Below are 17,621 nucleotides of genomic sequence, written 5' to 3'. Positions count from 1 at the left end.
AAAACAAATTAATAATTTTCTTTTAAAATGTATTAAAGCATTATTTTTAGAATAATCACACATTGAAAAGTTGGAATAAATCAAGGTCCCAGTTAAAGTTTAAATTCTCATAATTTTTTTTCTGAATGGACTCAAAACTCTGGGGTGTATTGGACACCGGCTTCGCTAAAATCATTTTTTTTTTTTATAAAAATTTTCTGAAGTACTGAAAAATATACATAAATTCAAAAAGTAATTTTTGGTTCACAATGTTAATAAACAGTACCATATTATAAATCATATAAAAGGTATTTTGAAGCCCTATTCAATGATTCCCATAATGATCAAATCATTTTCTAAATATATGAGAAATTTAATATTATATATATTGACTTTAAATTCTTCTAACCCCTAAACCATAGGGTAACATAGTGACGAGACGGAATTGTCAAAAACCTAAGTCTGTTGTCAAAAACCTAACTCATGCAACAACAAAATACATGGTAGTCAATGTATTTTGTTGTTGTATCAGACTTTTGATTTGTTGTATTTTTGTTTGACAATACGGAGTGTCTCGTCAATATGTATAATTCTCTATGCCCTAAACTCTTGATTTATTCCGAAAACATTGCTAACATTGTTAATCCAACTTTAATAGTAACTATTGTAAAAATACATTATTTACAAATTTTAGCCGCCGCCGTTACTTTCTTGTTTAAGCCGCCGCCGCCGACCAAAATATACCCCGCCGCCGCCGCCGATCATTTTACTTCGGCTTGTTTCTCTGGCTGGCAGCCCTGCATTGAGTAGCAAAATGTCGACTAGTAATATCATGGACTGGTGTGACACGGAGATTATAATTACACCATTTTCTTTTAAATGGACCATTAAAGGATTTAATCCTTACAGTAGACATAATTTAAAATCCGGCGCGTTTGTTGGTAATGATGCAAATGGTAAGGAAATAAAATGGATATTGGAGCTCGATCTTAACTCTAATCCAGATAGTATTCTGGCTTGCGTTGGATTAATGAATCATGGAGCATGTGATTCCTTTGTAATATTTTCCATATTAGATACTGAAGGAAGAAAAGCAGTTTCAATTAAGAAAGATATAGAAGTCTACGATTACTCCCCTTATGGTGATAATTTAATTCGAAGAGACGTAATTATTGCTAAATCAGACAAGTTATATCCTAAAAATGTCTTAACAATATTATGTGAAATTCATGTTAAAAGTAGAGTTGTCACAACTATGAAATCACAATGTCTTTCTGACAAAATGGCTCAAGAAACCAAAAGTACGTTGCGTGATGATTTGCACAATCTTATTGAAAAGAAGAAATTTTGTGATGTTATAATAAAGACAAAGGATGATAAAGAATTCCAGGCTCATAAAATTGTATTGGCGGCTCGTAGTGAGGTTTTTGCTGCCATGTTTGAGCATAAAATGAAAGAGAATGAAGATAATTGTGTCAATATAGAAGATTTTGATAGTGACGTATGTGAGGAAATGCTGCGCTATATTTACACCGGTAAAGTCCCAAAACTAGATGAAATGTGGGATGAACTGTTAGCTGTAGCTGATAAGTATGATTTGAATGGCCTCAAAACTATATGTGAGCAAAAGCTGACCTCCGATCTGTCGATGGAAAATGCAGCTAAAAAGTTAGTTTTAATAGATCGTTATGGATTAGAAAAGTTGAAAGATCAAACTATACAACTATTAAATGAAAATGCCAAAGAGTTCATTAAATCTGCTGAGTTTGAAGAAGTGTATAGAAATTATCCGAATTTATTAAAAGAATTATACATTTCAGCTGTAACAAAAAAATAAATTTCAATAAATCGTATGAATGTAATTCAAGTTAAATTAATTAATATACGCCTTAAATACGCCTTGATGTTGACGCTGCGAAAACTGAATAAAAATGCCATCAAGGCGTATTTAACAAGGTGACAGCAGTGGCGAATTGAAATAAATACAGGCGAATTCACTTATTTTTTATATATAGAGTTTGACATACGGACGTACGGGCGAATATTTTTTATATATGTAGTTTGACATTTGTGCGTGCTATTTCTATAATCAGCTGTGCTGCCGATGGCACCTTATTAAATGCACCTTGAATGCCATTTGACGTTTTTCGCAGCAACACATCAAATTCGCTTCAAATCATATTAGCGGCGGCAGTGAAAATCTAAATTGTTTTGATTTTCGTCAAACTCACATCAACATATACGTGTGGGATTTTTTTCACTAACACAATCAAAAAAAACTGAGTTTGTCAAATCAGTTTGATACGTGGCAAAGTAAATTAATAAAGTAGCGACAGTACTACAACATTTACAAAAACCACAAGCAATTTTGTTTTTGGTTTAAGGTCTGAGTTGTCAAAGTTGCCTGTTGTTGTTTTTGCTTTTGGGCTTGTTGTATTTTTCGCCACAACAACCACAAGTGAATTGACAGTTCAGACCAAAGTAAAAAAAATAGTCAGCTGTTCTACTGAGTCTACTTTATTAATTTACTTTGATACGTGGCCATCAAGGTGCATTTCATAAGGTGTCATTGGCAGCACAGCTGATTATAGAAATAGCTCGCACAAATGTCAAACTGCATATATAAAAAATATTCGCCCGTACGTGCGTATGTCAAACTCTATATATAAAAAATAAGTGAATTCGCCTGTATTTATTTCAATTCGCCACTGCTGTCACCTTGTTAAATACGCCTTGATTGTGTTTTTGCATTAATTGGATTGCAAGACAAATATGTGCTATTTCTATAATCAGCTGTGCTGCCGATGGCACCTTATTAAATGTACCTTGAACACAATGAAATATTTTAAAAACGTCTTAATAAACTAAATACGTTAAAACATATGGCAATGCTTAAAATCTTATTTGCAAATAGTGTCGTTAATCAGGAATTGTTTTCGTGAGTTAGCTATTCGCAAATAAAAAACTAATTCACAGTTTATGCGACAAATTTTTCTAAATGCAATATTTTTATTTGCGAATAAGCCGTGCGTATAAACGTAGTAATAAACAGTGAGTTATAAACGTAGTAACATATCACTTCCACTTAATTGTTTGATTTTTTTTATACATTTTCAACATAATGATGTTTTTTAAATCTATGTAGATATTAAATAAGTACACAGAAAAAATAAATTCATAATTGGAATGAATTTTGTAATAAATATTATTAATCGAACTTGACTTTTTTTCCCAAACTTATTTCATTCAAAATAAGAACATGTTCATAAATATTATAAAATTTTACATGACGGAAATTTTTGCTTTTTTTACTTAATTTTTTTAATAAATTGCATTATAATTGTATTATATAATGAATAAGTGCAAGAATATTTGCATAATAGCCATATATTGGCCCATATTTTAAGATAAAAAGGAGAATATCTGAAACTTAAAAATTATCATTAAACATAATAAAACATTCATAAATATAAAAGCATTTCATCCTCTTAAATCAATTTAATCATTTTCGCGCTTTTTATATCAATTTGTAGCTGAAAATCATAAAAAAACTAAAAATTTTCCATGAAAAATTTCAAACATTTTTGAACAACATAAAAATGAAATTGAAATTATATTTTTCAAGCATAAAATATTAGAAAAATTATACTATTTAAGAAATTATTTATAAATGTTATGAATTGAAATCAATGAATTCGAATCATAATATTTATGTTGAAACTTTTTTCTGTGTAGTTATTAGATTTGGAAAAACCAAAAAAGCGGGAATTACAAATCCCGAGCGGGACGCGGAATTTCATGGCTAAAAGCGGGACAATCCCGCGAAAATCGGGACATTTGGCAACCGTAATTTTTTCAGTTATTTTACAGAATTATTGAATCATTATTGTAGAATCATTATAATGACGTGGTCAAAAAAATTTTTAAAAATAAAACTAATTTCGTGTAGTATTATTATTGGTTTTAAAACATAAACGAATTTAATAGCAAAACAAAGTTTGACATTTACAAAATGTAAACAAAGTTTGACATTTATAATGCATTACGGCGAAAAATTAACATAGCAAAAAACGATCAGCTGGTCTGATAACACTACCTTATAATTAATATACCTTGGTCAAACTCACATCAACATATACGTGTGGGATTTTTTTCACTAACACAATCAAAAACAAGTAAGAGTGCTATATTCGGCTATGCCGAATCTTATATACCCTTCACCTTTGTTGTGGATGCATTATTATTTTTTATAATTAGTATATAGGTATGTATGTACATTGCCCACTTTCAGCGTACAGCATCCTAAATTTATCAAGAACACAAAAAACAACAACAACGCCAAACGAAACAGAACACCAAAAGAAAAAACAAAAACAAAATACGCAAGGCAATGAAACCAACACACATCCAAACATACGTTTAATTGTATAAAAAACAACAACAACTCCAAAAGAAACAAAACACAAAGGAAAAACAAAATACGCAAAGCATGCACATTCAAACATACGATTTGTTGATTTTTTGTCAAAAACACCAACACACAACCAAACAAAAGTTTAGTTGTATAAAAAACAACAACAACGCCAAAAGAAACAAAACACAAAAAAAACAAAATACGCAAAGCTTGCACATCCAACCATACGTTTTGTTGTTTTTTTGTCAAAGCATGCAATACATTGTGTTTTTTGATGAAATTTTCAGAGGTTGTCTCGGATTTTTGCTCATATCTCCGTTATTTATGGACGGATTTTGCTGATTTTAAATAGCAAAATTCTCGAAAGTATGTCTGACAGAATTGTTGAAGATTTGGATCCCGGAGATATCTGGGGCCTTCAGAAAATTGATTTCAACAAACAGACAGACGGACATGGCTTAATCGACTCCGCTATCTATAAGGATCCAGAATATATATACTTTATAGGGTCGGAAATGAAAAATGTAGAAATTACAAACGGAATGACAAACTTATATATACCCTTCTCACGAAGCTGAAGGGTATAAAAACTGAGTTTGTCAAATCAGTTTGATACGTGGCAAAGTAAATTAATAAAGTAGCGACCATGGCGTAATGATTATAAGGTGTATGCGTTACGGCAACAAATACAACAATACAAAAACAAATAACTTTTATAGTGTCAAAAACAACTGACATAATGTATACAAACTACAGCAAAAAAAAATTTTGACAAGATTGAAGTTGTAAACAAATTCGAGCAAAAAACAAGTAAGAGTGCTATATTCGGCTATGCCGAATCTTATATACCCTTCACCTTTGTTGTGGATGCATTATTATTTTTTATAATATATTATAAAATATTATATATTGTAAATGTTGTATTTGTTGTAGTACTGTCCAAAGTAAATTAATAAAGTAGCGACAGTACTACAACAAATACAACATTTACAAAAACCACAAGCAATTTTGTTTTTGGTTTAAGGTCTGAGCTGTCAAAGTTGCCTGTTGTTGTTTTTGCTTTTGGGCTTGTTGTATTTTTCGCCACAACAACCACAAGTGAATTGACAGTTCAGACCAAAGTAAAAAAAATAGTCAGCTGTTCTACTGAGTCTACTTTATTAATTTACTTTGGTACTGTCCAAGGCGTATTTAACAAGGTGACAGCTTGGTACTGTCCAAGGTGCATTTAATAAGGTGTCATCGGCTGCACAGCTGATTATAGAAATAGCTCGCACAAATGTCAAACTACATATATAAAAAATATTCGCCCGTACGTCCGTATATCAAACTCTATATATAAACAAGTAAGAGTGCTATATTCGGCTATGCCGAATCTTATATACCCTTCACCTTTGTTGTGGATGCATTATTATTTTTTATAATTAGTATATACCCTGTCGGACTTTTATGAGCTGACTCAAAATCAAGTTGACTTATTGCTAACTCATTTACAACTAACTTCTGAAGTAACTCAATATTGATGCAGAGATGAGCTATTTGTTTTTTAAAACATCTGACTTCTTCTCGATAAGTATTAAGCTAACTTTTGACTCACTCAAAGCTGATGCAGAAATAAACAAGTGTTACGTTTCCCTTCACGGTCTCACCACACCGGCCCTACTACACTCAGTGGTTTTTCCCTGGGGTGTGTTCTCAACCCTAATGTTGACCAAGGATCGCACAGAATAACATTTATAAATCCTCTCATGACAAATAACAAAAAACAAACAAACTTTACCTTTTTCTACACGAAGAACGTTTACAAATAGGGAAGTAGATGTCGACTTCCAATCGCCCTATTCCCAGCCTTGGCTGCACAATGTCCATAAATAATTTTCTTACACAGCCCCATACCCGTCTTCAATGCCCTATCTGTTGCCAACAATCCCCAAAATTAAATAATTTACTCCAACATGTTCATAATTAGATCAACATAAAATAATAATTTATTAATAAAAACACTAAATACTTAAAACTAAAAATCATAATACTAATCTTTTTTTCTTATCACTAACAAATAACACTTACGAATAGTTACCACATCAATACCTTTACAGCCGTTATTTTCAAATATCATTTCTCGCTTTACTTTAAATTGTATCTATATAAATATATATTAGTTTAAAATACCTATTCAAAAGCCCAATTTAATCAAAATTTTTCTGAATATTAATATTTCCCGATTTCTATTTCACACCTAAAGGAGCTCCCTGAGGACGTATAAGATATACTTTACTCTTTTGAATCCCCGAATCTTCACTGACTAAATTATGCCCTATAGGTAAAACTCATACATATATTCATATATTTAAAATATTCTAATCAATTATATTCTTTTTCTTTTTAGTTTTAAATTATTTAAGCACTGGCTGTGATGGTTTTGAAATACACATACACTATACACTCACGGATCACTTTACATTAAAATTGACGCTGAACACAATATAACTTAAAATATAACTTAAATTAAATTTTCATTTATAATCTTTTCTTTAGTTTTTTTTTTATAACGTTTTTACTGTTTTGTTGAATATTATTTAATAAATAGGCCTTCTATTTTGTAACTTGATATTTTTGTCTTCTCTTTTGTTTTTTTTGTTTTTTTCAGATTAATACTGATTTTTACATATAATGTTGCGGCAAGATTTTTGAACGCCGATAAAAATACTTTTTCAAATATAAGGCCTACCTGACTTCACCTTTGGCTTATCCTTACTAATTCGTTCCTTTCTCAAGCCCTTTGTAATATCCAGGTTCCACCAGCTATATAGGAAAACATTTATCCTCTTAGTTCTAGTTTATTTTTTTATCTATAGATTTATTATTCTACTTACGTAGTTATTTTTGATTTACTAATAAATTTTAATATAAAATTGTTGCTTGGCAGCTTCGCTATTGTTCATTTTTCAAACAAAAAAAGCAACTAAAATTCAGTTTATTTTGTCCTAAGTGATGAGGTGTTGTTTAATTTTAGTTTATTTATTGTCTTTGTTAAAATGTTCTTGATTATTTCCCGCACTGTTTTCACTCTTAACTCCACAAGATTAAAATATAAAATGTCTGTATTTTTAGAAAATTTTCATATCTATATTTTAAATTCCTACGGGACTCATTTACTATATCCAAAACGGTTTCCTTATGATACATATGTATAGTTTTTCCCTCCATATATTTTATATTCTTGGCACTTTTCCAGAATTCTCCTTAAAAATTACATAAATTATTATCATACTCTTACTCCACTTTTTCCTCTGATCCTAATCCTAGCAAATTATATTTACATCATCAATCCTTCACAATCTACCATTTTTATTATCTGTCCTATCCTATTTGAAACCAGGCTATCAGAAATTTTAGCAACTAATTATTTTCATTCAAATCTAAAGATTTTGAAATGAAACCGTTTTACTACGTACGCATTTTGCTTACGCAAAACATTCGCGTTGCCAATTATACAAAACACAAAAAATATTACAACACTATACAACACTAGGTCATTCATGCAACTACATATATGTTCATTGACATTTCACACACACATGGTAAGTAAACTCATTTTTAATAATAATGTTTTTCTTTTTTCCTTTACAGATTCATTATCAATATAAGCAGACGGATTATTTAAGGAGATTCCCTGGTCAATAAGTATCTTTCCAATATAAGTAATTATTGACAAGTTTTAACATTTTCTTTTTTATTTGCTTCTTCTTTTCAGGCCAATAACAACTTTAGGACTGGGACTCGGGCAGGAACTGGTCATTCCATTGCAACTTCATCGGCCCCTCCCGCAACGTAGTTTAAAAGAAACCCACCGGGACATGGGCTGGAGATGGTGGCTCCAAGTATAATTTTAGCCCCTCCCTATACTTGCAATACAAATCCACCGGGACATGTGCTGGAGATGGTGGCTCCATACAAAATTTAGCACCTCCCTCTATAGTAGATATAAATCCATCGGGACATGGGCCGGAGTGGTGGCTCCATACCTAATTTTGCCCCTCCCTATACACAAAATATAGAAATGCTTAAATGAGGGACTGGAGGTTGATGTGTGACCTCTCCCGACGCTTCACCCTAAGTACCTCCCACGCAAAATTTTTTTTCGCTTCTGTGTTGTACTTCTGGCAAGGTTAGCAAGTCATTTGACACCCCCCGCAACAAAACTCCGGATTCGATGGTATAACCAGAGGGGACGGTGTGCGGGCTACATTTGGACAACTAATACCAACGTGGGGAACTCCCACACCCTGAAGTCTCATGACCGGGCATAAGAATGTTTGTGATGCAATAGAGACAAGTGATCGAGGGCATAATCTTTATGTTTGAAGTATCTTTTTATGGGATTGTGTACACTAAACTACTGGAAGCTATTTTATATGACTATATGCAGGTACTTAAATGAATGAATTCCTTTTCAATATTAAAAGTTCAATAATTGTTTTAATCTATGGTAATATAGTTAAGTCAAGATCAATATTAGGACGAAAACAACACAAAAAATATAATTATATAATAAAATGAATAAATACGTCGTTTTCTTAACCTAATATTGCACTAAATTAACTAATATCACAGATCGAAAATAATGATTGCACTTAGAAAATTATTGTTTTATTGCACATTTATCCTGCATTTCTAATTATTCCCTTATTAAACAGGATTACATCAGATTCGGGATATGAACTTAATGTATACCTGAGAAAACCGCCGACTATAACCTTTTCCATAATGAAAATGCATAGTGGCTCCCCATCATTGATATAGATACCTTTACCGTTCTTGGAATTGGTCCCCGACCAATTGTAGCACACCAAGTGCAAAAATAATTTGGCTGCTTTGTTTCAAAAGTGAAAACAACATTTTTTTCAATTGTCTTCGATTTAATTCTTTTAATATTTGAAATAAATAAAAATAAAATACATTAATTTGGTATCATCACAACACTACATGGAAACGCCTCAAACATCATCACTACTCTCAGCAATTCTCTAGTACACATTTCACAATTTCTAAAAACTTTTAATCCAAAAGATTCTGAAATTAATTTTTCATATTCCCTCACTTCCGTTTCCTGAAATTATAATTACGGGAAGTACAACAAAAAAAACTTTACAAAATAACTAATTACTTTGTTAATTCTTCATTCTTTTCGTTTCAGTGTACCTGCCTTTCACATTTAAGTCACGTGATATTAATACTGGAATTGAACTACACTGCACATTAACTAGTTTTAGACACCTTTGGGGACATTACACGATATATCACAGATTTGATCACATTACTTAAAAAGTATAATTTTTATAAGGTAAGTAAATTCCCTTATATAATTTATCACAGCTATATCACAGGTTTTTGCTCTTATAGACACAGTCTTTATTCACTATAGTATTGCTGTTTTCAGAAGATTTTTGATATAATTATACCTTAATATCCTTTGAGTGATATATTCCAATTGGTTTCCCTTGAATTGTCTCTAGTTCGTACATATTATTTCCTATGGCCTTAACAATTCTACATTTTAAGAATTTTCTACAAAATTTAGAATTAATATTCTTTCCGAAATTACTTAAAATGGTATTTCTCCGGTACACTTCCTGCCCCGGTACAAACTTAACGATTCTCGCACCTCTATTGTATCTTTCTGCGCATCTATCGTAAGCTTTCTGCATATTCTTCCTCATTCTTTCTCTAACTATATCCATTTTATCAGTTCTATTCAATTCTACAATCTCATGATCAGTTAACGATAGTAATTTTCTTCCTAATTTGTAATCAGCTCCGTTTGTATACATATGATAACCAAAGAGCGCGAAAAATGGTGTTACACCAGTCGCCGCATGTATCGAAGTTCTCAAAGCGCATTCTATTTCTGGAAGATACATATCCCAATCTCTGTGATCGTCTTTCAGATAAGATCTTATAGCTGACAATACAGATTGATTTACACGTTCGCTGGCGTTACTTTGGGGAGAATACACTGCCGTTTTTAAATGTTGTATTTTATAAGTTTCCATAAGAGCTTTAAAAGATTTGGCTATAAATTGGCTACCATTGTCACTGTGTATCACCTCTGGTACACCAAATTTATGAAATACTTCATGTACTAGGAAGTTGATTACATTATTAGTTGTGGCTTCTTTCATCGCCTTCAAAAAAGTAAACTTCGTAAAATGATCGACCACGATGAAAATATAGCAATTCCCTTTTTTGGATCGTGGATATTTTCCCATGAAATCTATATATAACTTCTGAAAGGGTCTTTCTGTAAGCACCATTTGCCCGATTTCTGGTCGAAGATTGGAATTACATGGTTTGCTTTCTTTGCAAATTTGACACTCATTTATAAAATTTTTAACATGTAATGACATTTTTGGCCAATAGTAGAAACGTTTTATTCTTTCCAGTGTTTTAGCAATCCCCCCGTGTGCATTGGTTGGCGAAGAATGAGCTTTATCTATAATTGGTTGAATTATAGTTGCCGGAATCCATAATTTCCATGGACATTCATCCATTGATTCATAATTTGTTTTTTTGTAAATTAATCCGTTTTCAATCTTTAGGTCCGGTAATTTTTCAGCATTACTTTCAATTTCTGATATTAGTGCGGTATATTCATCACTTTCGAATTCATTTGTTTCAAACCCCAATAGATCTGTTATATTGATTTCATCGACGTTAGGCAATCTTGATAACATGTCTGCTACAATATTCTCGGAACCTTTTCGGTGTTGTATCTCAAAATCATATGATTGCAGATGTAGTGACCATCTAGCTAGTCGCCCAGAAAGATCTTTCATTGACATGAGCCATTTTAAGCTTGCATGATCTGTCACAATGGTAAAAGGCATCATCTCAATATACTGCCTATATTTTTTTACTGCATTTACCGCTGCCAAACATTCTTTCTCAGTCACAGTATAATTCCTTTGGCAAGCGTTTAATTTTTGAGAATAGAAAGCAATGGGGTGTTCCTCATCGTTCCCATTTATTTGATACAAAACAGCACCGATTCCATAATCGCACGCATCGCATTGTATGTAAAATCGTCTTGAGAAATCAGCATGACGTAGTACGGGAGCTGAAGTTAGAGATTTTTTTAAACTTTCAAACGATTTCATCGCCTCGGGAGTCATTTCAAACTTTTTTGACTTTTTAAGGGTATCGGTCAATGGGGCGGCTATCACGGAGAAGTTTTTAATAAACCGGCGATACCATCCCGCGGTTCCTAAAAAGCTTCTCACTTCTCTTACCGATTTTGGCACTTTGATTTCAGTTATAGCCTTTATTTTATCTGGATCCGTTTTTAACATACCATTCCCGATTATAAATCCCAGATATTTAAGTTGCTTGAAGCAAAATTGGGATTTTTTTAACCCGATTGTTAAATTTGCCTTTTTCAAACACTTCGCAACTTCCTCTAACAAATATAAATGTTTATCAAAGTCATTTGAGATGATCAATAAATCATCGAGATATATGAAAACATTCTCCTTAAGCTCTTGAGACACAACCTTGTCCATTAAGCGACATAAGCGTTGAGCCGCGTTGCAGAGACCAAATGGCATGACACGGAATTGGTAAAGTGGTCTACCAGCGACAGTAAACACGGTATATGGCCTACTTTCCGGTTCTAATTCGATCTGCCAAAACGCGTATTTTAAATCGACGCTACTTATGTAATAAGTTTCGTCGATTCTGCTCAATATACCATCTATATTTTGCAATGGATATGCATCTTTTATGGTTAGTTTATTTAATTTTCTTGCGTCAAGACAGAATCGATTCTTCCCTGGTTTCCTAACTATGGTGGTCCGGTTACTCCACGGGCTCTCACTAATTTCTATAACTTTTAAATCTAACATATTGTCTATTTCCTTGAATGTTATCTCTTGCACTGCTGGAGAAATCGGGTAATAACGATCCTTTACTGGTTCTGCGCCTTCTATTAGTTTTATACTATGCTTTTCTAATGAAGTCTTCCCTAAACCCTTTTCCTCGAAAGTATCAAATTTCCCTATTACCATTTTTAATTTGTTCCTTTGATCCTCATCTAAATCATGTGGGCCTATCATATAATCTTTCTCATTTTCTACAAAGTCTTCTTTAATTTTACTTATGTCTATTTCATCTATTCTAATAACATCCGGAGCTAAATTAAACATACGCCAAAAATCTATCCCTAAGTATAATTCTTGTTCCAAATCTGGACAAAGATATAGAAGTAGATTATTCTTCTTATCTTTATACCTTATGGATGTGTTTACTTTTCCTAATATTCTATGGTGTTGACCACTGGCGGTCTTCACGTTAGAGAATATAGGTATAACATTTAAATCAAGCTCCTCCACTAATTCTCTACATCCTCTACCTAAAATACTGACTGTAGCGCCACTATCTAATAGTCCTGATATAATGTGTCCCTTTTCTAATTCTACTTCTACAAAAATCCTATTATCAACATTTCTATTTATTGTATTTACTGATTCTAAAATCATTTTTCTTATTTCGCGTTTTCTTTTATATTTTTCTCTAATTTTCAGAATACGTTTGGAAATCGGCCTCCTGGAATGAAATATTTGCGATCTTACGTGGTCATAATATTTTTCCCGTATCTCTAACGGAACTTCGTGTCTTCTATTCGGTATGTAATTTGCCCACTTATCTAATGGATTTGAAAAATTTATTTTATTATTATTTATATTGGTGTTTATTTGTTGTCTTGAATGGGGTTTTTTGATGGACGTAGGTCCCCTGTATCCACTACGTCCCTCATTCTGTTTCCCCGCATACATTCTGGACATTTAGGAGCTATCACGTTGGGTTTGCCGCATCGATAACAAAACAAAGCTCTATCACTTGAGTTGCAATCTCTAAAACCATGACCTGAAGATTTACAGTTCCAGCATATTAAACTTGGCTTCTGTTGACCAAAATTAATGGCAGCTACTTCTTCGTAAGCCTCTTCAATATTGTCGTTATCATCCACGTAAATTTCATTAACGTTTCTGAACAGACGTTGTTGTGGAATAGTATTTCTTGTTTCTCTTCTGGGAAAAATACGCTCAGCTTCTATGCATTCAATTCTTAGTTGTTCCACACAGGAAACTGAGATCGGATAAACGACTCTCGCTACATGCTCTCTTACGTTTCTCTTCAATATTTTGATCATATCGTACTCAGGAATTGGTTGTACGAGTCTGGAACGAAGTTTGCACATCGATTGAAAGAAATTATCAATGGATTCGTTTGGTTGTTGTTTTGTTTCGACTAAATCTCTCATTATTTCAAAGTTCGATGTGTTTGTCCTATATTGGCTTAGTAATTCACTTTTAAGTGTTGGCCACTTCATGACACCATGTGTACGAATTCGTAACCAGTACCAATCTCTCGCAGCTCCAGTGACAAGCAAATGGAAATCTCTCAAAATTTCATCCCAGGTTATATCATAATGGGACTGGAGATGTTCTATTCTAAAGATAAAGTCTTCCACACCCATGTGAGTATTATTGCCGTCAAAAATAATTCCCCATTTATCAACACGAATATAAATTTTTTCATGGTTCCTATTTGCACTTTCAGAATTTTCCCTACTTCCCTGAGCGCTACGGTTTTCTAATGATGGATCAAAATTTCCTATATTCCCGATGCCAGTTGGTAAGTTTATTGGGGGATTACTGCCTATTGGTAAAGTATTTCCTAAATTGCGATTGCTTTGCGGAAACATTATGCCGTTTGCAAAAGCTACGGGAGGGTTATGAAATGCGAATCTATTGCCTTCTTGGTTAATATTAACTCTAGTATTGAAATCATTTATAGGATTGTTTTGTGTAGTTTGTTGGGTATCAATTGATCCCTGAGTCTGTGATCTGACCGTTGACAATTCTCTAACCACCTTCGTTAATTCTCCTACAGACTTTCTGATTTCTTCCATTTCATTTTGAACCATTTTTTTCACCCTTTCCTCTAATGCCCTTTGCACGACAAGCGTTTCATCGGCCACTAATTCCCTGACCTCTGGATCGATCATATTTGACGCAGACAATCCCTGACCATTATTTGCTGTTATTGCAGCCTGCGCATTTTCTGCATTCATGTTAGATCTTGTGTTAATGGTACCTGAAAGATCCCTAAAATGTTCATTACTATTTGCCATATTTGAACGATTAAAACTATATCTTTTTTGTTTTCTTCGAATCTCTGATGAACTATTTAGATTTACCTCTTGACTAGACCGTTTTCTATTTTTAGTTTGAGCACGGGTTTCCCTGTTCATATCTCACTACTTGGCAAAATTTTTGTTCGACAGATCAATGTTCAGAAAATTTTTACTTAATAAAAGAAAATTAGATTCAAGACTATTAAGGTGAATGTTGAGAAAATATGTTTAAAATGTTTGATAATATAAACTAATAAATATTTGTATAAATATAATATGATTAGACTAGAAAAATACACAAAAATAAAAAAATAAAATAAAACTAGAAGAATACAGAAAAATTAATAAAATAAATAATATAATAAAATAAACTAACTAAATAAAATAAGTAAATAAAATAAATAAAATTAATAAAATAAATAAAATAAATAGAATAAATAAAATAAATAAAATAAATAAAATAAATAAAATAAATAAAATAAATAAAATAAATAAAATAAATAAAATAAATAAAATAAATAAAATAAATAAAATAAATAAAATAAATAAAATAAATAAAATAAATAAAATAAATAAAATAAATAAAATAAATAAAATAAATAAAATCAAAATAAATAAATAAAATGATAAGTGAACGAATAAATAAATATTTTTGAAACCAATGATAACTAATATAAACTTGATAATAAAACTTTACTTTAATTAAAACTTAATTCTTTAGGGATTGTTGACCAGCAGCGGTAAGACGGTTAATTTTATTGATTCTCTTTTTGAGAGCTATTCAAACGTTCTTTAAATCAAACAAAAAAATAAAAAAAACACAAAAAAAAACAGTTGCATTCGTGCTCCTTCGTTACCCTACTTGATAACCACTAGAGGCCAGTATGTAATGTTGTTCGACACAACAGACCTCATGCCTTAGACTTGAGCGGCTGTCGAACTCCATTACAACTGCTCCACAATTACAACATCAAACTGAATCTACTTTAGTTATTCTAGAATTCGAAATAGGGTGAACATTTAGAATGAGCATTCTCCCATTGGCTAAGATCAACCCTATCTTCGCTTGCACTAGTCGTTCATTTTTCCAAGCATCCTAACAAAAAGAAATTTATTCGTACAGCAGACTTCTTGCACAATAAATCAAGAACGGATACGACATCCTTTCCCTTTATTAAAACACCTGAAAAAAATATACGTTAGGCTATACAAAAAAAAAATAATGTTCTATTGCCCAGTGTTTAGGTTCTATACACTGTTATAATATTCATTTTTAAGTTTGGGCGCCATATTCTGTTAGGTTTCCCTTCACGGTCTCACCACACCGGCCCTACTACACTCAGTGGTTTTTCCCTGGGGTGTGTTCTCAACCCTAATGTTGACCAAGGATCGCACAGAATAACATTTATAAATCCTCTCATGACAAATAACAAAAAACAAACAAACTTTACCTTTTTCTACACGAAGAACGTTTACAAATAGGGAAGTAGATGTCGACTTCCAATCGCCCTATTCCCAGCCTTGGCTGCACAATGTCCATAAATAATTTTCTTACACAGCCCCATACCCGTCTTCAATGCCCTATCTGTTGCCAACAATCCCCAAAATTAAATAATTTACTCCAACATGTTCATAATTAGATCAACATAAAATAATAATTTATTAATAAAAACACTAAATACTTAAAACTAAAAATCATAATACTAATCTTTTTTTCTTATCACTAACAAATAACACTTACGAATAGTTACCACATCAATACCTTTACAGCCGTTATTTTCAAATATCATTTCTCGCTTTACTTTAAATTGTATCTATATAAATATATATTAGTTTAAAATACCTATTCAAAAGCCCAATTTAATCAAAATTTTTCTGAATATTAATATTTCCCGATTTCTATTTCACACCTAAGGGAGCTCCCTGAGGACGTATAAGATATACTTTACTCTTTTGAATCCCCGAATCTTCACTGACTAAATTATGCCCTATAGGTAAAACTCATACATATATTCATATATTTAAAATATTCTAATCAATTATATTCTTTTTCTTTTTAGTTTTAAATTATTTAAGCACTGGCTGTGATGGTTTTGAAATACACATACACTATACACTCACGGATCACTTTACATTAAAATTGACGCTGAACACAATATAACTTAAAATATAACTTAAATTAAATTTTCATTTATAATCTTTTCTTTAGTTTTTTTTTTATAACGTTTTTACTGTTTTGTTGAATATTATTTAATAAATAGGCCTTCTATTTTGTAACTTGATATTTTTGTCTTCTCTTTTGTTTTTTTTGTTTTTTTCAGATTAATACTGATTTTTACATATAATGTTGCGGCAAGATTTTTGAACGCCGATAAAAATACTTTTTCAAATATAAGGCCTACCTGGCTTCACCTTTGGCTTATCCTTACTAATTCGTTCCTTTCTCAAGCCCTTTGTAATATCCAGGTTCCACCAGCTATATAGGAAAACATTTATCCTCTTAGTTCTAGTTTATTTTTTTATCTATAGATTTATTATTCTACTTACGTAGTTATTTTTGATTTACTAATAAATTTTAATATAAAATTGTTGCTTGGCAGCTTCGCTATTGTTCATTTTTCAAACAAAAAAAGCAACTAAAATTCAGTTTATTTTGTCCTAAGTGATGAGGTGTTGTTTAATTTTAGTTTATTTATTGTCTTTGTTAAAATGTTCTTGATTATTTCCCGCACTGTTTTCACTCTTAACTCCACAAGATTAAAATATAAAATGTCTGTATTTTTAGAAAATTTTCATATCTATATTTTAAATTCCTACGGGACTCATTTACTATATCCAAAACGGTTTCCTTATGATACATATGTATAGTTTTTCCCTCCATATATTTTATATTCTTGGCACTTTTCCAGAATTCTCCTTAAAAATTACATAAATTATTATCATACTCTTACTCCACTTTTTCCTCTGATCCTAATCCTAGCAAATTATATTTACATCATCAATCCTTCACAATCTACCATTTTTATTATC

The 17,621-nt window shown here is 31.7% G+C and overlaps 1 protein-coding gene across 1 annotated transcript; it reads left to right on the top strand.

Annotated features, from left to right (window-relative positions):
• Window positions 1-794: 794 nt before the first annotated feature.
• LOC135950965 (speckle-type POZ protein-like) lies at window positions 795-1,841 on the top strand. The gene has a single exon (XM_065500504.1). The coding sequence runs from the start codon at window positions 812-814 to the stop codon at window positions 1,814-1,816; it is 1,005 nt and encodes a 334-aa protein (XP_065356576.1). The 5' UTR covers window positions 795-811; the 3' UTR covers window positions 1,817-1,841.
• The last annotated feature ends 15,780 nt before the right edge of the window (window positions 1,842-17,621 follow it).

The sequence above is a fragment of the Calliphora vicina genome, chromosome 2, assembly GCF_958450345.1.
Source record: "Calliphora vicina chromosome 2, idCalVici1.1, whole genome shotgun sequence".
Lineage (NCBI taxonomy): Eukaryota > Metazoa > Arthropoda > Insecta > Diptera > Calliphoridae > Calliphora > Calliphora vicina.
Note: the sequence above shows the minus strand (reverse complement) of the source record. Positions and strands in the feature narration are given on the sequence as shown.

Bases quoted from the DNA above. Each gene is read 5' to 3' on its own strand.
- LOC135950965 (XM_065500504.1), top strand. From the start codon at position 812: ATGGACTGGTGTGACACGGAGATTATAATTACACCATTTTCTTTTAAA.